Source organism: Bombus pascuorum, chromosome 3 (assembly GCF_905332965.1).
Source record: "Bombus pascuorum chromosome 3, iyBomPasc1.1, whole genome shotgun sequence".
In the NCBI taxonomy this organism is placed as follows: domain Eukaryota; kingdom Metazoa; phylum Arthropoda; class Insecta; order Hymenoptera; family Apidae; genus Bombus; species Bombus pascuorum.
Genome location: NC_083490.1, coordinates 13,913,056 through 13,932,234, shown reverse-complemented (window position 1 = coordinate 13,932,234; position 19,179 = coordinate 13,913,056). Strand labels below are relative to the sequence as shown.

The 19,179-nt window shown below is 28.7% G+C and overlaps 5 protein-coding genes across 17 annotated transcripts in view; 3 read left to right on the top strand and 2 right to left on the bottom strand.

The window, feature by feature from the left end:
- Window positions 1-80: 80 nt before the first annotated feature.
- On the top strand, window positions 81-1,399 carry LOC132904930 (protein tantalus). 2 transcript variants are annotated; one of them, XM_060955780.1, is made up of 3 exons: window positions 81-536; window positions 752-907; window positions 987-1,399. In XM_060955780.1, the coding sequence occupies exons 1-3, from the start codon at window positions 511-513 to the stop codon at window positions 1,375-1,377; spliced, it is 573 nt and encodes a 190-aa protein (XP_060811763.1). In that variant the 5' UTR covers window positions 81-510; the 3' UTR covers window positions 1,378-1,399. The 2 variants fall into 2 exon arrangements, with proteins under 2 accessions (XP_060811763.1, XP_060811764.1); XM_060955781.1 differs by having other exon boundaries at window positions 154-179.
- A 562-nt stretch (window positions 1,400-1,961) lies between these two features.
- LOC132904927 (neuferricin) lies at window positions 1,962-4,137 on the bottom strand. 4 transcript variants are annotated; one of them, XM_060955774.1, is made up of 6 exons: window positions 4,003-4,137; window positions 3,559-3,605; window positions 2,912-3,296; window positions 2,657-2,797; window positions 2,410-2,596; window positions 1,962-2,348 (listed from the first exon to the last, which is right to left on the bottom strand). In XM_060955774.1, exons 3-6 carry the CDS (start codon window positions 3,222-3,224, stop codon window positions 2,162-2,164), a joined length of 828 nt encoding a protein of 275 aa, XP_060811757.1. In that variant the 5' UTR covers window positions 3,225-3,296; window positions 3,559-3,605; window positions 4,003-4,137; the 3' UTR covers window positions 1,962-2,161. The 4 variants fall into 4 exon arrangements, with proteins under 4 accessions (XP_060811757.1, XP_060811756.1, XP_060811755.1 ...); XM_060955773.1 differs by having other exon boundaries at window positions 3,559-3,619; window positions 4,003-4,134; XM_060955772.1 differs by lacking the exon at window positions 4,003-4,137 and having other exon boundaries at window positions 3,559-3,837.
- Window positions 4,138-4,211: 74 nt separating this feature from the next.
- LOC132904910 (gametogenetin-binding protein 2-like) lies at window positions 4,212-8,830 on the top strand. 3 transcript variants are annotated; one of them, XM_060955742.1, is made up of 11 exons: window positions 4,212-4,461; window positions 5,452-5,642; window positions 5,721-5,864; window positions 5,938-6,150; window positions 6,212-6,415; window positions 6,490-6,658; window positions 6,733-6,897; window positions 6,973-7,062; window positions 7,145-7,408; window positions 7,489-7,893; window positions 7,971-8,830. In XM_060955742.1, the coding sequence occupies exons 1-11, from the start codon at window positions 4,372-4,374 to the stop codon at window positions 8,145-8,147; spliced, it is 2,112 nt and encodes a 703-aa protein (XP_060811725.1). In that variant the 5' UTR covers window positions 4,212-4,371; the 3' UTR covers window positions 8,148-8,830. The 3 variants fall into 3 exon arrangements, with proteins under 3 accessions (XP_060811725.1, XP_060811726.1, XP_060811727.1); XM_060955743.1 differs by having other exon boundaries at window positions 5,435-5,642; XM_060955744.1 differs by having other exon boundaries at window positions 4,213-4,461; window positions 5,477-5,642.
- On the bottom strand, window positions 8,816-12,227 carry LOC132904917 (3-oxoacyl-[acyl-carrier-protein] synthase, mitochondrial). 2 transcript variants are annotated; one of them, XM_060955757.1, is made up of 3 exons: window positions 11,559-12,227; window positions 10,606-10,878; window positions 8,816-10,536 (listed from the first exon to the last, which is right to left on the bottom strand). In XM_060955757.1, exons 1-3 carry the CDS (start codon window positions 11,755-11,757, stop codon window positions 9,794-9,796), a joined length of 1,215 nt encoding a protein of 404 aa, XP_060811740.1. In that variant the 5' UTR covers window positions 11,758-12,227; the 3' UTR covers window positions 8,816-9,793. The 2 variants fall into 2 exon arrangements, with proteins under 2 accessions (XP_060811740.1, XP_060811739.1); XM_060955756.1 differs by having other exon boundaries at window positions 10,606-10,986; window positions 11,559-12,209.
- Window positions 12,228-13,261: 1,034 nt separating this feature from the next.
- The window catches only part of LOC132905318 (telomerase-binding protein EST1A-like), a 146,648-nt gene continuing 140,730 nt past the window's right edge, over window positions 13,262-19,179 (top strand). For 3 of the 6 annotated variants that reach the window (XR_009657779.1, XM_060956484.1, XM_060956482.1), the window contains exons 1-14: window positions 13,262-13,365; window positions 14,351-14,783; window positions 14,855-15,146; window positions 15,226-15,504; window positions 15,582-15,829; window positions 15,947-16,147; window positions 16,218-16,350; window positions 16,425-16,603; window positions 16,710-16,931; window positions 17,553-17,879; window positions 17,984-18,160; window positions 18,249-18,773; window positions 18,852-18,930; window positions 19,013-19,123. Coding sequence is in view for 5 of the 6 variants with exons in the window: in XM_060956484.1 (XP_060812467.1) it covers window positions 13,317-13,365; window positions 14,351-14,783; window positions 14,855-15,146; window positions 15,226-15,504; window positions 15,582-15,829; window positions 15,947-16,147; window positions 16,218-16,350; window positions 16,425-16,603; window positions 16,710-16,931; window positions 17,553-17,879; window positions 17,984-18,160; window positions 18,249-18,773; window positions 18,852-18,930; window positions 19,013-19,123 (3,255 nt within the window). In the remaining variant the exon portion in view is untranslated. Of the gene's footprint in view, window positions 13,366-13,466; window positions 13,567-14,350; window positions 14,784-14,854; window positions 15,147-15,225; window positions 15,505-15,581; window positions 15,830-15,946; window positions 16,148-16,217; window positions 16,351-16,424; window positions 16,604-16,709; window positions 16,932-17,552; window positions 17,880-17,983; window positions 18,161-18,248; window positions 18,774-18,851; window positions 18,931-19,012; window positions 19,124-19,179 lie in introns of those variants that run through there. The other 3 variants (XM_060956486.1, XM_060956483.1, XM_060956485.1) reach the window with 2 other exon arrangements.

The following is a 19,179-nucleotide window of genomic DNA, read 5'->3' as shown; positions in this document are numbered from 1 at the left end:
GACAGAAAAGCGTTAGTTTATTTTTCTGTATCGTTATTGGTCAGTAACTGTCAGTAAGTATTTTAAGTTTTACCAGAGATTGTTTTACTTAAGAGAGAGCTGTTACTTTTTAGAGTTTAAGTTCAGTATGTTGTGGTGAAATTAATATATTATAATAGAAAAGGATCAATGACTGAGAAGTATTAAAAATTTATAATTTGTAATTGTTTTTGTTAAAAAGAAGTTACTTCAATTTTTTTCATTCCATAAAACAAAGAAATAGTATATAAGATGTACAGTTTCTGTTATAATTTCAAATATAGTGAATGTTCTACCTGAGATTATATCTTAACAATTTTCCGTAAAGTTCTTAAATATTAAAGATTTAAGCATATATTACTATGCTATATTCTTAAGATTCTTCTAACAATTCTTCTTCTACTGATTTCACTGAAGGTCGTCAATTATGGTTATAAATGACTGATATCTTTAAGTAATTTATAAATAAATAAATATATTTAGATCTTACAAATGGACAATATTCAATCTGAAACAATGTAAGTTTTTGAATAAACAACATTCTTCAAGTTATTTATATATGAAAATATATTTATATGTATTTTATTAATTTTTAATAACTTAATGTTTTGTCAATATTTGTGTATTTGAGAATTTTAATTGAGATAAATTGTTTAGAAATTTCTTTTAGATAAACAATTTAATACAGTTTATCAAAAAGTAAATCATTGTAAATACAAATTATGCTTTTCAGAAAAGATGCACATAACATAGTCGATAGTAATTTACCTGAAGTTATGGCAGGCTTAGAGATGCTTACAGTAAATACAAATTTATCATCTTCAGAAAACAAGCAAAGACTCAGAAAAAGAATACCTGCAACTGAATCTAATGAGAATCTTAATAGAAGGTACAACAATATTTATAACACAATGTCATAATTTTGATACGTTAATTGTAATTTTATTGCATAATATATATATTATTAGATGCAGTTTAAGACCAAGGAAAAGATCATACTCAGAAATGGAAGATAATAACAGAAAAAGTAAATGTCAGACAGAAGAAATTGATTGTAAAGAATATTATTTAAATAAAAATTTAAAAAGAAGATTAAATAATTTGGAAACAATTTATGAAGAAAAAGATGAAACAAGTGAATGTATTACATACATGAGTGTGAAGAGGTACAAACGTATGATTCAGTTCCAAGAACAACCTACAGATAATAAGTTAAAGAAAAGAAGGGCAAAAATTAAAAAAGTATTTGGGTCAAAAATTAATTTCAAGCGAAGACGTGCATCTATGCAGACATTGCTTGATAAATTAAATGGTATTAGAGTAGAATCACCTGCAAAAGTTGAAAATGAGATAAAGTAAGAAGATGTAAAAACATTAAGTTGTATAAGAAATTTTTTTACAATTAAAATAGAACAGCAGGAAAAGAAATTATCTTTTTCTTTAACGATACTTTATGATTTGTTTATAACATTTTATCAATTCTTTACATGAATACTGTATATGATAAAGTAAACACTACTAAGAAAATTATGTATTCCTAAAAACAAATTTTTACATTAAAACGATAATTAAAGCTTACACGTAATTTTATCTTAAAAACAATATAATTTGTAAATTTATATTTCAAAATTTTTTTTAGTTATATACATATTTACTAAATTTTGATTATTCAGTATATTTACATCATAACATCTTTATGTATATAAAGTAGTTTATATTTATATGTGAATGTCTGGATATTCAACATTTATCTTTTACACGTTCATCAATGAAATGTATGGAATAAATACATATATGTTTAATAAAATTAAATATATATTGAATAATAATGAAAAGTTCAATGAATTTTAAAATCAGTATACAATAAAAGACTGTATATATCAAAAAATAATATGAATATTTATTTTTAAAAAATCGTTTTTCAACGATAAAAATAATAACTATTATATTCTTCGTGATAAATATACTATATTTTGTATTACAAATCATTTACAATTGTAAGAATGCTACAGAAGATATAAAAATGATTAGTTTCAATCAGAAAGAATAGTTTCATAGATGTAAGAAATAATCAACTTAAATAAATATTTACATATAATTGTAAATGTCAACATTAACATTTATAATATGTCTTTATTCTTTATTAGTATTCTGTTTTCACGGCACATTTTGTTGAAGATTTTGGACATTGAGAATATTCTCTCAACATGCCTTTGGTCTCTTCATATTCTTTACTATCAAGTTTTGCACAGGCACATCTATATTCCTTAGAATTTGGAGATTCAAACAACATTCTTGGTACACCAATCCAATCTCTTTCTATTCCTCCACTAGAAATAAAAGATAGTATTGATTTCAATAAAATTCTAGATTTTTACACATTCTGGCTACCTCTTTTTAGTACACCACACTACAGTTCCAGAATCGGACTTCCATTCTATGTTACATGGAGGAAACATTTTCTTTTTATGTGCTTCTTCAAATTGCTTCTCCTTTGCATCTATTAATATTTTTTGTACGTTATGAGATTCCTCAGTTGGGGAACCATCTTCATTATAATATCTGCCATTTAATTTTCCTATTTAAAAAGAGTAAGGTAATAAAATAATTGTGAAATAAACACTTAGTTTCTAGGTACCTTTATAAATATAGTTTTTATTGTAAAATTGGACCCAATCATTCAGTGCTTTAACTTGCTGTATAGATAATGAGGAGATGTCATCTGTTAAGCCCTCATCATTAAATTCTCCAGTAATAAATGCTAAAGATGCATCACGACCTGTGAATACATAAATACGCATAATACAAATACATAAATACATATATATATATATATATATATATTTATGATTTGTAAATACATTGACACATGTAATCTTATAAAAGATTATACCAGTAAATACATGATAAGTTGCACCAGGACCATAATGTTTTGCACCTTTTGTGACATCAAAAATTTGACCTAGTATTGAAATGTATAAACCATCTTTCAAATTTGTATATTTCTTAAGTTCATTTGATGTAAATACTTTCTGATTTGCATCTTTGTTTAACTCTATATTTGATGTTTTAAGACCAGAGTACACATTTTTAATAACATTTAACCATTTATCCAAAAAATTAAATTTGATGCCATTCAAACAATCATTTGAGTATAATAAAATAGATGCAAATAATGGTAATAACCAAATATACTTAGGTAACATAATTCTTTTAACAAAATTTTAAGCAGATTCGTTAATAAATTAATAGTGTTTGGAATGTAGATGTTATGCACGCTGTAAATAAAAAATTTAATAATGAAGAAAATGAGAAATTAAAAAATTAACGTAAATGTTCATGTTTCCCTTTCATGTAATAAAATATTGAAATGAATTTGAGGTAATGATCATAATCTAAACATAAAATGTTTTTAATTATTGAATCTAATCTGCTATCATACTTTTTACATAATTTTTTGTGGAAAAAAACGAATAAAGAGATATACTAAATCAGAATATGTGAATATATTTTTGGGACAACTTCTTATTTAGTACTTACTGCCTTATGATGCATCAGTGGTAGATATCCTTAAATAAATCGGCGGGCTATATAAATTTTTCTTTGATGAATTAAATAATTTTTATTTTAATAATTTAGTACGTATTATATTTTATAAAAGTACATATGCAATGATGCGTATTTAAATAAATGTTTGTTTTTCTATATGGTAAACAATTATACTAAATTGTTTTAAGAAGGTATTACGCTTAATCAAAATATTATTAATCATATTGATATTTTTAAATAATAAACTATATGTATCATAGTATTTCGGATTTGTAAATTACTAGGTAGAAAATGATAAATAAAATCATTAAATGCAATTAAATTAAGAATTATACCTATTGACACATAATTTTAATAGAAAAATACCAAGATTCCATATTATTGTGTGAATAAATACAAAAATTATATGAAGATGACAGGTACACTTAAACGTACCGTTTAACCAAATCTACTTAAACATCCCAAGAAAAGAATTGTATATGGGAGAAACGTTAGGAATGATTTATGATTACTTAAATGTACTAGCGGAAAATGTCCTTGAGCGACCAATGCACATGATCTCTACCATACGATCTCTTTAGAGTAAGGATAAGATGACGCACAGAGAGGGAAGCGGGACAATGCACGCAGGGCGGAAGTGAGAAACCACTCGTTGCAAATGGCAGACGTATGATAGTGTCTACTTATTTTTCTGGTATAGTTGTGCCAGTGGGTTACAATTATTCGTGGTCGTATATCGTAACGGGCTTCGAGATTGAATATTATCGCATTGGTAATTGTTATTAATAGAAGAATTCAACAGTGATGGCGAAGTTAGTGGACGTTTGGCGGGACGATGACCCGGTCGATTTGACACGAAGACAAATGCCGTTCATTGTCGATGAGAATCTTACGGTGAATATAATCTTCTTCTATCATTTGTTTCTTAATTACAGTTTGTGGTTACTAAAAGCTTAAAGTTCAACAGGACTTACGTAATGGCATCCCATGATATTTCTGACTTAACCTAAACGTGGCAATGAATGCATGCTTATACCATAATTAATTCGGTGTGTTATGTTTGATATCAGTGCTCTGCTTAATATTTACTGATTACTGCGACTTCGTAGAATTGAAATTTTCGTAATCATTTCCAATCTTTATTTGAACACACGCGTTTATCTTGATTTTGAAGTTATTTGTTTTCTTTTCGAAAAAAAGAATGTCAAAATGATTTGTTTTTTTCACTCTTTGATTAAATACCATTGAACAAGTGGAAATAAACATGAAAATATGAACTATAAATTCAGTGATAAAAATGTTGATGATATACTATATTTTTATTTCATATATAGGAAAGACTAAAATAGATACAAATATATAATTTTAATAAAATATCCTATATATAATTCATTTGTTAATTGTAATTTTTCAAATTACTCAATTTAATTTTTTTTTAATTACACAAATTACCCAATTGCACTAAACAATTATTAATTGTTTAATAATTACATAAAGTTTATATTTTCCATGTAAAATGATATATATAGATACATACATACAGTGTTGTGAAAAATTATAAACTCAAGTACTTTTTCTGTTTTCTTTGTCTAAGATTTCTGACTGATCATGTTTGGATATATTTATAATTAGACAAAACTTTTGTATGTAAATAATTTCTTGTTTTTTATCTGTAAATACAAACTGATTGTTCAATGTTATAAAGCTAGACTCATATATTATTATATTATAAATTATGTGTTTAGAATATATTATAAATTAAATATATAATTAGAGTATATTATAAAAAGAATATGTTCTTTTCATAAGTACAGTTTAGCTTTAATGTTCAAGAAAGAATAAAATTAAATTTAATCTTATAATGTAGTGTTTAATTTTCTGTAGATGGTTATGGATATAAACGGTTTAGGAGCAATCTGTGATAGTCCATTAGTTTATGGTAAAGAACTGGATGAATTTACAAGAAAACTTAATATGCTTACAAAAGAAGAAATTAAGGCCTCATTTGAAGTAACATGCAAGGATATGCTTGCAATCTTAGGCCAAGCTGTACCATGTGTTGGTTGCAGAAGAAGGTATAATAAAACATTTAAATAAAATATATATATTGAATGTATTAATTTTTCATATTAATTAGTATTATATACATTTAGTGTTGAAAGATTATTCTATGACCTGATGAAATCAGGACATCCAGCATTAGATCCACTAGTGATTACACCTGAAGGTTTATTATCAATAAAAGATGATGTTTTAGAATCACCACAGTTGCTCTGTACAATGTTGCAAGGACACAGGTAATACAATATATATGAATATATATTGCTTGAATATATTAGAGATATTCAATAATTCTAATATTTACTATAGCACTAGGTTAAACAGTTTAGTTGAAGGCCAACCTAGAAATAAAAAATCACGGAGATGTGTATTACATTCATTAGAAATTCAGCGTATGAGACCTCCTCCAAGTGCATGGAAAGAAGTATGGGATTGCATGGATCATTCATGTCGTTTAGCACTTTCATTGATTGAAAGTAATAGCCTTGAGGCTACTTTGGATACGTATTTACGTAAACATCGGTAAGTTCATAAATTTTTATGATTGTCTACAAAAATTTTTATATCATATCTACAATTATAGATTTTGTGGCGAATGTCGGACAAAGGTATTGCTGGCATTTTCTCTGTTAACAACAGAGCCTGAACCAGAGAAAGAAAAAGGCTATGTTGCTTCTTTATATTATGGGATCAGACGTTGCATACGTGATAGACATGTACATATACCTACAAATCCATATTTTATGGATAATCTTATGGGACGTATACAGCCAGAATTGATGGGGAGGTATAGAACTGCAAGATATTATCATTCATAATTATATTTTATAATTTAGTTATGAAGTAGCCTTTAAATTACAGGGAACGACATGCAAAAACGTTAGAAATCGCTCAGGAAGAAGTACTTACATGTCTAGCAATGTGTGTTGCTGAACGCTTGCATAGAATTCATAGACGATTAAGAGAAGAGGAAACTGTATGCAAAGTATTAGCTGCTGTTGCAGTAGATGCATTATCTAGGAATTTTCAAGTATAATTGATAATGAAATTTTATATTACTAAATTAATAGAATTACTTGTAAATGATTATGTGATTCTTCACAGATGGCTGTAGAAGTCAAACAAGGTATTTCTCAACTAGAACTTCTCTATGAAGAATTAACAAGAGAAGAAATAGCAAAACAACAGAGACGAGAAAAGTTACGTTTAAAACGCAAAAAGAAGAAAGAACGACGATATGAGATAGAAGAAAAAGAAAATACATGTGATGTATGCTATTATCTGTAAATTTAGACTTCCCAAATTTATGTATTTAATATTCTGACATAAATTAATTATTATTAGTGTTCAAGCAAAAAGCAAAGTGGTAGTAGCGATACGCCTTGTGTTTGTGGGGATTCAAAACCCACAACGCAAAACATAGATCAACATAAGGTAGATAGACTATTATTATATTTCTTTACTTAATTATAAGTGTATGTATCTATTATTAATAACCATTGTTTGTTTATTGCAGTTACAAGTATTAGATCCAAAAAATAAGGGACCACCTACATGTAAATGCCCAGATTGTGTAAAAAAATCGAAGTCTGGTATATCACGATCACAAAGTCAAACACAATTAGCATTCCCCAAAAAGTCATCAAATATGCAAAAAAATACAATTAAAAAACATTCTGAATTAAAGACCAAAATTCCTGCAAATCAAACAAAGAAAAGTAATATACCTGTCAAAAACCTTTCTGAAGAAGAATTATTTGATGCGTGCGAATCGTGTAAGGTAATAATTTAATGTATCAATACATGTTCTAAATATCGTTTATCGTGCGTTATAAGATTTAAATATCTTTTATTGTACAGGATCTTTCGGAAAAGATTGAAAATGATCATTGGCATAATCTAGGAGATTATAAAGATTCAATGACTAAAGGAATAGTAGATGCTTGGATTGGAAAACCAAGCAAGAGATGTAATATGTGGATAGAAATGAAGAAACGTTTCGAATTGTCAATCTCAGAAAGGAAAAGTCGTTCTTCAAGTGAACAATCGTCGCAAGATTGTGGTTATTCGTCGGAACATAACATTAGCAGTTCTTCCCTTCCTAGTACTCCAGAAGGATCGGAAGTAGCTTGTAGCGATGGATGTTGTAACCATGAGAGGGACTGTCACGATATAAGACCATCTGAAAAACTTGTTCATTCCAGTTCTAGTATTTCGTTGTTAAAGGAAAGGGGTGGGGGTTTAACACTTACACAAATGTTAGAAGTAAGTGCGTAAGTTGTTCTAATTCAGAACTTCATCTAGGACTTTGTTTTTATATCTAATATGATGTTTCTTTTTAGGATTCTTATTTATCAGGCGACGAAGAAAAAGAAAGTTATATTCCAGCTGAGGAAGTATTGGAATTTAAATCTCGAATGTGCCAAGTCCTTGAAAAGCGACAAGAACTGCGTCAAACACTGAGAAGACGTTTTGCTATTTTATGCAGTCATCACAAACCCTTTACCATTCCTAATTAAGAATTCCTACTAGGTACAGTTACTTAATAGGATACAATCTTTCTTTTTTATATTGATTTACTGCCAGTAGATAAACAGGAGTGCAATAGATGTATTTCATATAACTGTTATCATTGGATGTCAAACTTCCTATGTGAATAAGATATTGTTGAAGATATACATCGTACGAACATCGTATGGTATGGTTTATCTGTAAGCAAAGAATTGCATCTAATAAACTAGAGGTACCAAGAAACAATTATGCCTTGAATTCTGTTGTTTTCTATGTAGCTGAATTTATAAAACTAAAAGACATTTGTAGGTCAAAAATGTAACTGTAAATGAATGAAAGCAAAGTTTATAGTCAAATATTAATTCTGAAAACTGGATTAAAAGAAATACATATGAACTGTCGCATTAATGCACAAATATTTGTCAGTGATCAGAATTATGAGACTGATTTCTACATGCTTGTATGTATGATTAAATATTAAATGATAATTTTTGTGAGCATGTATTGGTCATAAAATATGGCGAATAACGATCAACTGCACGTAGTAAATAATTGTATAAATTACTATGTACTTTTAAGAGGATTTTATTTTTTTGGATTTGTTTCCTTGCAAAATGAATGTAAATGCTGTAATAATAATATGGCCAAGAAATATTAAATATTAATACAAAATAAATATTATATTCCATTATGTATTATATTATTCCAAGTTATGTCTTTTTTGTACAATTTTCTATAATAATATAAAATATTTTGCTTTCTTCTCACACAATATATTACAAGAGTTTCATATTATACATTAGATAAAAGTATTAAATATATTTAAACTCCAATCTCAAATGTATTTTCTTATAAAAAAGTAAAATTATGCATATATATCGTTTTTCAGATGCGATATATGCCGTGTGGAGCATTTAAATGGGAACACAGAAATATCTCCATTATTAATGGTCATATGAAAAGATTCAAGAGTTAAAAATTATACTGCTTAGTAATGGTAGATAAAATTTTTCCTGGAAGTCATTCTTTTATGAGATTTCAAGATCATCGTCGTCTGTTTTATTGGAACCATTTATTTTAATAGATTAATCAATCCATCTCGGTATTTCCTATAAAAAGGTATAAGATATTTATGTTTATGTATAAACTAACTATTGTTTAGTTTTAGTTTTAACTTTAATTTTGTCAATTATAATATATGAAAGACAAGGGAAGAAACGAAGCGGTATTCTCGTGTTTACATTGTCTTTATCTTTTATACATTTGACAAAATTAAGGTTAAAACTAAAACTAAACTAATAGCTTTTGACATAAATAGGGTAATATATTTTTATAGAGAATGAAGAAATAAATTGATTAATATATTAAAAAGTATATGCTTCTATTAAAAAAGATGATGACAGCCTTAAAATCTCATAAGAAAAATGATTTTCAGAAAAAAGTTTATTTACCATTGTATGTGCCCTTCTAAATAATATAACTTTGTGCTTTGGAGATTTTTCAGACAACTGCTAGTAACAGAAATATTTCAGTGTTCCCATTCAAATAAAATACATCTATATATGTATTAATTAATGTACATTGAGGAATGACTAGTTTGGATTACGTCGTGTATTATGCTTCTTTTCAAACTAGTTTTAGTTTCATAATCAACTTATTCATTATATTGTGCAAAGCATAAGCATGCATTTGTTCCACCAAAACCGAAAGCATTTTTTAATGCCACACGTCTAGAGGTTGTATTCCAATTTTTCTTTATATTAGGAGCAAAATTTAAGGATGTTTCTGTATCCAAATTATGCAAATTTAATGTTGGTGGAATTACACTCTCTTTTATTGCCAGAATAGTAAAAACAGCTTCTAAGTTTCCTGCTGCACCTAACAAATGACCGTGTGCACCTTTTGTACTGGAGACAGTTACGTTTTTACTATGTTGTCCCATAAACGATTCTATAGCTTTCAGTTCAATACCATCACCTAAAGGAGTTGAAGTTGCATGTGCATTAATAAAAGTTATTTCTACAGTTTCTATACCAGCATCTTTCACTGCTCTGTCCATGGCTAATATAGCACCTGTACCATCTTCACTAGGTGCAGTCAAATGTGTTGCATCACCAGATAAACCATACCCTAACACTTCCGCATAAATATTAGCTTTTCTTTCAAGTGCATGATTTAATTCTTCCAACACTAGTATTGCAGCACCTTCTCCCATAACAAATCCATCCCTATCCTTATCAAACGGCCTTGATGCTTCATATGGAAAATCATTTTTGTTAGTACTCAATGCTCGAAGTCTACAAAAAGCAGCTATAGCAAGAGGACTGATGCATGCTTCTGCCCCACCACATATCATTACACTTGTTTCTCCCCCACGAATAAAACGAAATGCATCACCTAGAAATTGGTTATATTACATAATCATAGTAAACAGAAAATATTTTTGGTCTTTGTTCAAACTTATACCAATTGCATGTGCTCCAGTTGCACATGCTGTTGACACAGAATGATTCGGGCCACGAAGACCATATTTAATACTAATTTGTCCTGCAGCCATATTTGTTAATATTCTTGGCACAAAATAAGGACTAACTTTGTTATATCCTTTTTTTAAGGCTTCATATGTTGTGCATACATCAATTAAATCTATCATTCCAATTCCTACTGCTACTCCTGTATCTCGTTTATCAGTTTCATTGTTTGGTTTCCAATTTGCATCATTCAATGCTTCTTCTGTAGCTATCAAAGCATAAGGAGTAGCTGGGCACATTGTACGTAACTCACTTTTTGTAAAATATGAATCGATATCCAATTCATTAGGACCACTTCCTTTAGGTACTAATGCAGCTATTAAAATATTATTGTATTATATACAGGATAATTCACAAATGCATACTTTAGATGTTGAATGTACACATTAAAATAAATAAGAAACGTAATATAAATATGTATTCTACATAATTGCTTACTTTAGCATTAAATGTATATATTGCAGAAGCTTGTCATGTCTCAAATCAGATAGAGTTTTAGAGAATCAATATTATGTCCTTGCAAGTTCATTATTCATGAATTGTAGAAGTGGAAATAAGAAAAATTATAAACTTTACACAGATTAAAATATGTTTCAGTTGTGTATACAACAATATTAAGACTTGCAATGTATATATTGAGATACAGGACAGACTTTGAACATTTTCCTTGATCATCCATAACTCAAAAACTAAAGTACATAAGATTTGTGTTCATATGATGTCTTTTACTTATTTCAATGTATAGATTCATTCCCTGAAGTATGGATATGTATTTATGAATCACCCTATATATTGGAAATTTATTATAGAATGTAAAAATTTGAGATATTTATACAAACTTATTTAGAACATATAAATACTTACTATACTAATGTATAAAATACTTACCAACTTTGCAAGGTAGCTTGTCATATTCCGGATTAGTCAACTTGGTGATACCTGATTTAGAATTAATAAGTGCTTGCCAAGCATTTTGTACACCAATTCCCAGAGGACATACTATACCCATTCCTGTAACAACAACTCGCCGTTTGCATCTTGCAGCGGTTGTTAATGTACGATTAATAATAACAAGCGGAGTAAACATTTGACCGATAAGAATAAGTATTTGAAAGAAATATATAGTTTAACTTTGGTTTAGGGAACATAAAATTATTGACTTGTTTTTTGTTATTTAATATTTTTCGCCGTGGAGAATTAAAAAATGCTAGCCTTAACTCTAGAAATTTAGCGGTTCAGGAATTATGTGTATATAAAATCGAACATTTTTGGCGTATTGTACAGGTTAGTATGACACCATATTGTTTCTATCCATCATGTGATTGGTCCGTACAGATGAGCATTGAATTGAACTTCACCGAATATCAGTTTGTATAGGTTTGTATATACAAATATAATCGGTCGCCTCATGGCGCGACGTCTGGAGAATAAAACGTAACTCAAACCTGTTCAAATGTATAAAAATCTACGTGCCCAAACCTAATCCAATACTCATGATTTAAAATCCCGCCACCCACGTGCATTTGTTTACAGCCAGCGACTCCACTCATTGGACGAATCATGGATAGAAGCCAACATGGCTTCAAAGTAACGTGTAAAATACGCTAAACTTCTGTGCTAAAAAAGCTAAACTTTACATATACATAACTTTCGAATCGCTAGATTCCTAATGTTAAGATTTGCATTTTCGGATTCTATGCGTCAAAAACTGTTATAATATATATAAAAAAGAGACAATAATTGTATGTCCCCTAAACTGAAGTACAGCTAAATATATTAAGGTTATATATTATTATATCATTACTTTTTACTAGGAAAAATTCAATATATTATGTTTCACAGAAGTCTCTTTTATGTTCATTTTATATACAATAATTAGCAACAAATATAATATAAATACCAAGTAATCCTTTAAATACATGCAATAAGAATATTTTTGTAGAATACAATAGATATATAACTAAATATGACACTAAAATCTATAATCCCTAGTATTTATTTAATCTTAATTTTATAAAATTGATTTTATATATTTAATGACAAAATGAAATTTTGTTACTGTTATCTATAGTTAACTTTTTATGGATGTGAAATAAATTATTTTATATCTATAATACTGAAATATATGCATATACGTACAATATGTATATTTGTATATATATATCGTTAAATATGATTTATCTTTTATGATTATTTATAGTGTTATTGGATGGGTATTATGTTACTATTATAAACATTATATTAATTTATTTAATTATTAAGTTCTTATCAAATATCGTAGAAAATGTTTTAGTTAAGTATGATAAATTTTAAGAAGATCGTTTTATTCTGTTTGAATAAACAGTTATAAAAATTACTTTAATGTGCAATATATAAACTGTACTATTACATTTTTTAAACTAAAATTATATTTTACAATTAAATAATATATTTGTTCACAATTATTTTTAGTAATAATAAAATATTTAAATAAACAATAAAATAGTTTATTAATTTATCAAGTAGTATATAAAAGCTATTTCTGCTAACATTTTTATTGTTTATTGAAATTAATTAATAATTAATTCTAGAGCTTTTGTATCAACCGAATACATGATTGGAAGTAAATTCTGATTTTAAAAAATTTGGATGTGATTGTACTTCAATATGGCGAACCGCGACAAAGGACGCAAAAAGTGGGGAGAATTTTTACAAGGTACCTTGAAAAAAATTATTTCGCTGAATAATATAAATATCTTAATTTGTAATCCCGTGATTATATTTCGTGTGTACGTAATAAACACACATGCCCCTTTTCAATTCTATTGGGTGCATTTACAGAGCTAACCTCACCAAACAAGCTAACCTAAAAATACAGCGGGAATTATGCTGTGATATATTGTGAAATTTAACCAGTGTAAGAAGTAAATTTAGCATATATTATAATTTGTATTAGACTTTTCTAGAAATTGCAAATTTATCTGGAGTAGTTAAGGATTATATAACTTTTATTCCTAATTCTTGTAAATTGATAACTCCAGTTACTGTCAAGAGTGTCAACAATCACTATTAGTTATTGCACTTAGTAAAGTGTTATATTTAACTAATAGCAATACTTAATTATCGTATATAAACGAATTTCAGTCATCTAATATGCTAAAAATATTGGAAAAGACTATTACAGTTATAGACACATACGTATACCTCCAACCATAATTTAATAAATTTTAAAGCAATCATTTATGACTGAAATATATAACTTATATATGGAATATTAATGCTTTCATAAACAAGAATATTGTATTTATTCCTTATTCAATTTGTGATATGAATTATTTATTTTTTTTCATAATATTTAGTATATATTACTATTGTGTAAGATTTAGCAATTTTAGTATGTTTTTTTTTAGATATACCTATAAGTTTAATCTTTCGCATTAAATAGTGATAGTGTTTAAACATTGATTATGAACATATTATCATTTATTAAATTTCATTCATTATAAGGCTATACATATTAATAAATAGTTGATAACTTCAAATATAATTGCATTTATATTTAATTTATTCAACATATTATTTTTAATTTTGTATATACTTTAAATTAAACTAAATTATAATGTTGTAAAGATAAGTGTAATATATTAGATAATTAAGATATATGTACTTTACTTAGAACATGTGAAATTTTATATTTCCAGATAATTCAAAATTAGAAGAGGATAGGTCAATAGGAATGAAAGGTGGAGGAAATAGAGCACCTCAAGCTTTATATAGGCCAGGAAGTGGACCTCTTCGAAAATCAGGAAGATCTACAGATGATCTACATAATGAAAATATCTCACGGGAGAAACCTAAATCCAGCTCCGTCCAACATCGTTTAAAACAGTCACAACTCAATAAATCCAACCAAAATCAAAATAATCCACCATCATCTCAAGTTGAAAATGTAACAGAAAAATTGAATGATCTAAATATTAACTACAGAAGCATTACAAACATTGAACAGGCACAAGGTTCTTCTCAAAATAGTAATTCTGGAGATTCAAGAAGGAAAACTAAGAAACCAGAACAGCTATTATATGTACCTAAAAAAGTAAAAGAAGCATTGGCTGAACAAGATGTAACAAATAGGTGAATTCCATAGAAAATAATTTTGTTTTATTATTAATGGATTAAATAAAAATATAATTCTTATCTCTCAGATCTCCCAGTCAAGGAGGTTGGGAACAGGATCAAGAGAGAGAGCATAGTGAAGATCGTGATTCTCATTCCAATCGTAGTCATAAAAGTGATAGTCAACGTAATCGATTAAGTGGTCATGGTAGAAGAGATAGCGAAAGTGGAAGTAAAAACCGAGATGAGCATGATAAAAGATATTCAGGTAATCGAAGAACTCGGCATGGTAATGAAAATGAAGAGCGTTGGCGATCTGATTCTCCTTTATCTAGCAGAGGTTATGGAAATAGGAAAGATAGTTCTCGTGAAGTTAGACAGGTTTGAAATAATAAGTTGATATTTTGCATTGTTCAAAGAATTCCTTCATAAAACTAATTTACAATATTTATTTGTTTAGGGTTCAGAACCTCTTTTTGCAACAACGAATCACTTAAATGATTTCAATCGTACTAGAGATACACGTAGTGTAGAACCTGCTGGACATCCAGAAAAGTTTCAAGGCAAACCACCATCAGGCAAATGGGGTGGTACTAAAGATAGTTTGCCAAAAAATATAAAAATAGAACACTTACCGCCTAGATTTCAGAAAAAATACCTTTTGGATAATGGTTTGCCCTTACCACCAAGTTCCTCACCATCTGAAGATACATGGAATAGCAATAGTGCTTCATTTCAGGTAAAATTAATATTATCTTATAAAATTTGAATAAACTTTGTTAAATTTTTTGTTAAATATAAATTATCTTTTTAAAGGCACCATCAAACTATAATTTTCCACCTGCAATGCAACATTCACAAACGATGCAAAGTTTACCTCCATCTGGTCCATTACCTCCACAAACTAGCTGGTCTAATACAGCACCACCACGAGCTAGAGGTAGAGGTAGACTTAGACCAGAAGATTTAGAAAGTTCAACAAACGTTTTTAGGTGTGTTACACCTGATCAGTATTCAGCTCCAAGTTCCAGATCTCATACACCAAGCCAAGAATTTATGCAAAGGTATATTTCTGCAGGAACATAATTTATAAATGTGTATTATATTTTGTGATATTCTTAACATTGTATTTTATTATATGGACAATAGCAATTTAATATAATTTTTGTATTTTTTAAAAGTAGATCTTACGATCGTCGTGGCAGTAATAGTACTATGTATACTAGTATGGAAAGTTTAAGTCGAGTAGATAGTTCAATGATACCACCACCATCATCAGCATCACCCGTTACCTCTATGTCCAGTGTAAACAAACGTCAAATTTCGCCAGAGAGTCATCGTCGAGGAATATCTCCATCTCCAGCTTTTCATCGCACTCAAACGTAATGATTATTTATAAATAAATATTTATCTTTCTAATATCTTTATTAATTATGTTTTGATTTTTTTAAGGCAACGGTGTAGCAATACATCTGAGCGTAATACAATACAAGAAAAAAAGAATGGTCAACAAAATTCAGGTGTCAGTTCATCAAAAGGTGAATCTATCAACACTGCATTAAATATATCGGCTGAATATCCATTTGTAAGTATTTCACTTTAAATACATTTATCATTGTGCAGAATATAATCGTATTTAAATACATGTATTATATATAGGATTGGAGTGAAGACGTTGAATTAAGTGAGAAGCTAGAAGCTGAGCGTGCAAGTCGTAGTTCATCTGTATTGAGTTTACGTGAAAATGTTAATGTGTCAGGAAATGAAACTACAACAAGTAGTCATAGTCGACGTAAAAAAAAAAGGCGTGAGAAGAAACACGCGGCAGATCGAGGGAGGTAAGAATTGCCAAAATTTATAGCTATTATTTATAATACTTTACAATTTACATATTAAGAATAGAAATTTATTTTATAGTAAATTTATTTTCCTATATTTTTTAAGGAGTAATAGCAGAGATAAAGCTCGTGTTAATAGTCGTGATCGGCAAAATAATCAACAAAATAGAGAAAATGAAAACTATAACAATAATCAAAAAAACAGTAACAGTAGTAGGAGATATGACCACAAAAGACACCGTAATATTATACAACGTAGTCGAGAATCTAGCAAAGATAGAAGTTATCGTGGTGGTAATCGAAACTTTGATGACCTACATCGACATAGGTATGTATATGCGAGGGACGTCCAGAAAGTAATATCCGTTTTAAAGTTACAACAATATAAATGCATTTTAAAAAGTTTTCTTCATTTATAACTTTAGTATTATATAATACTTAGCTATTTTTCAATACAACCACCGCCTCTCCGTCACACACTTCCGCCACGAGTTCAGATAACTAATGTTTCACGTCCTTTAAATCAGTGTTTCCTACAAGGCGTTTTATTCAACCAAAAGCTCTTTCAATTTCGCTCGTTTTTTTTTTTTTAAATCGGAAGCTATTGTAATTTGGCGGTATATTTCTTTTGGACGAACGTTTTCAGCATTCGAAAGGTGTAAAGGTATGACAGTCCATCATTGGCGTGACTTTCAATTCGCATCGCCATTTTAAACGTATGAAACAGACAGTACTAGTTATTTAAACACGAAATTTCATATGGAAATTTCATATGCCAGCATATGAAGAAATCCTTCTATAAGCATATTCCATTGTTTTTTATAGCTTTTATACATAAACAGGTATTACATTCTGGACCAGCCTCATATAAATTGTTTTAAAAAACATATATTTTATGTTGTCTAAGTTAGGAATTAAAATCATTATTTTATTGATACATGACTTTCAGAGCGTCCGATCGATATCTAGATGAAAATTGGAGAACAGGTAGAAAAATGTCAGTTTGTGATTCTGACGATGGTCGACAAACACCTAGCGTTTCTTCACATTCTGTCTCGTTAGCAAATACTTTGACAGTACATCAAACATCACCTACTGGATATACTAGTTCTCAACCACCGGGTGTTTTAGTGTTACCTGATACTAGCCAATCTCCGCCTAATCATCAAACTTCGAGGCAACAAGGAGTGCAACAACAAAGAACGTTATTTGATCCCAATAATCCTAATAAACCAATCGTTATTATCTCTCCTAGTAGTAGAGCAGCAGTACAAAGGTATAAATATATAAAAAAAGTTTTCTGTACTTCTTAATTCTTTATTAAGTTAATTAATTTCTTTATAATAGAGTTAATCGATTTATTCAATGTTTTATATTCAGAGAAAGTGAAACTACATCTCAAGGTTCAAGTATACCAGTGTTTCAATCCCATGGGGGTATTAGCTCTACTCATCATAACTTCCAGGGAACGCATTTGGATGGCGTGCCACCACCATACATGACAAATGACCAATTTGGAAATATAAGACCTTCATGGTATGATCCTTACTCCGATAGGTATGTAAAATTAATAAATATATTGCAAATAATGAATAAAAATAAGTATAATTATCCTAATAATAATTTATAATTCTTCATTTGACAGTTTTCGAATAGCTAAAAATCCTTACTTACTCTTGGATATAGAACGTGCTGATTTAGAATTGCAGTGGATACTAAGTTCTGGTGGTTTTACATCAAATTGGGAGAGGGTTTTGTACATACGACACTTTCTACAAGAAAGTTTAAAAACTTTGCTCGAGACTGATATTAAATTTTGTCAAGCTGAGAATGTTGAACAACATTTTTGGAAAATACTTTTTTATAATATGATCGAAATGCTGCGAAAAGGCATGCCTAAAGAAAGTTCTGAAGGTCGAGAACATTATAAAAAAATTATGTTAAAAATTATCGATGATGGTACCGTATATTTAGAGAGTTTGTTGACTGTTCTTGAAACGAAATACGAATTTAAATTGGATACATTTCTTGCATCGTCGACTTTGCCTAAGGGTCTTGGGATCTTAGGTTTAGCCTTAGTAAGTGCGCAAAAAATATATCTATTTTTGGGTGATTTGGCGAGATATAGAGAACAGGCAAATGAAACAAATAATTATGGAAAGTCTCGGCAGTAAGTAGAAAATAGACATATTATTATTACGTCCTATAAAGATGACATAATTTTATGCAAAATTTTATTCTCTTTAAGGTGGTATTTGAAAGCACAACAACTTAATCCAAAGAATGGAAGGCCTTACAACCAGCTTGCATTACTAGCACATTATGCTGTACGTATTTTCACTTTGTGTACGATGAATGAAAAAAGAAATAAATAAAATTAAACAAATTAAATATGAATTTTGATTCTAGAGGCGAAAGTTGGATGCGGTGTATTATTATATGCGATCTCTTATGGCATCTAATCCTTTCCATTCTGCAAGGGAGAGTTTAATAGCACTTTTTGATGAAAACAGGAAGAAGGTAAGACAAACATTTAAGTACTTTCTTATATGTTTGTATTAATACTAACGTTAATA

Excerpts from the sequence above, each read along its gene's own strand:
- LOC132904927 (XM_060955774.1), bottom strand. The coding sequence starts at position 3,224 with ATGTTACCTAAGTATATTTGGTTATTACCATTATTTGCATCTATTTTA. Across the intron at positions 2,798-2,911 it reads AACTTATCATGTATTTACTG|GTCGTGATGCATCTTTAGCA; the intron begins GTATAATCTTTT and ends ATGTATTCACAG. Across the intron at positions 2,349-2,409 it reads GTGTGGTGTACTAAAAAGAG|TGGAGGAATAGAAAGAGATT; the intron begins GTAGCCAGAATG and ends TTTTATTTCTAG.
- LOC132904930 (XM_060955780.1), top strand. The coding sequence starts at position 511 with ATGGACAATATTCAATCTGAAACAAT. Across the intron at positions 537-751 it reads AATATTCAATCTGAAACAAT|AAAAGATGCACATAACATAG; the intron begins GTAAGTTTTTGA and ends TATGCTTTTCAG. Across the intron at positions 908-986 it reads AATGAGAATCTTAATAGAAG|ATGCAGTTTAAGACCAAGGA; the intron begins GTACAACAATAT and ends ATATATTATTAG.
- LOC132904910 (XM_060955742.1), top strand. The coding sequence starts at position 4,372 with ATGGCGAAGTTAGTGGACGTTTGGCGGGACGATGACCCGGTCGATTTG. Across the intron at positions 6,416-6,489 it reads CAGCCAGAATTGATGGGGAG|GGAACGACATGCAAAAACGT; the intron begins GTATAGAACTGC and ends TTTAAATTACAG. Across the intron at positions 7,409-7,488 it reads ATGCGTGCGAATCGTGTAAG|GATCTTTCGGAAAAGATTGA; the intron begins GTAATAATTTAA and ends TTTATTGTACAG.
- LOC132904917 (XM_060955756.1), bottom strand. The coding sequence starts at position 11,757 with ATGTTTACTCCGCTTGTTATTATTAATCGTACATTAACAACCGCTGCA. Across the intron at positions 10,987-11,558 it reads CAAGCTACCTTGCAAAGTTG|CTGCATTAGTACCTAAAGGA; the intron begins GTAAGTATTTTA and ends ATATTTTAATAG. Across the intron at positions 10,537-10,605 it reads AACTGGAGCACATGCAATTG|GTGATGCATTTCGTTTTATT; the intron begins GTATAAGTTTGA and ends ACCAATTTCTAG.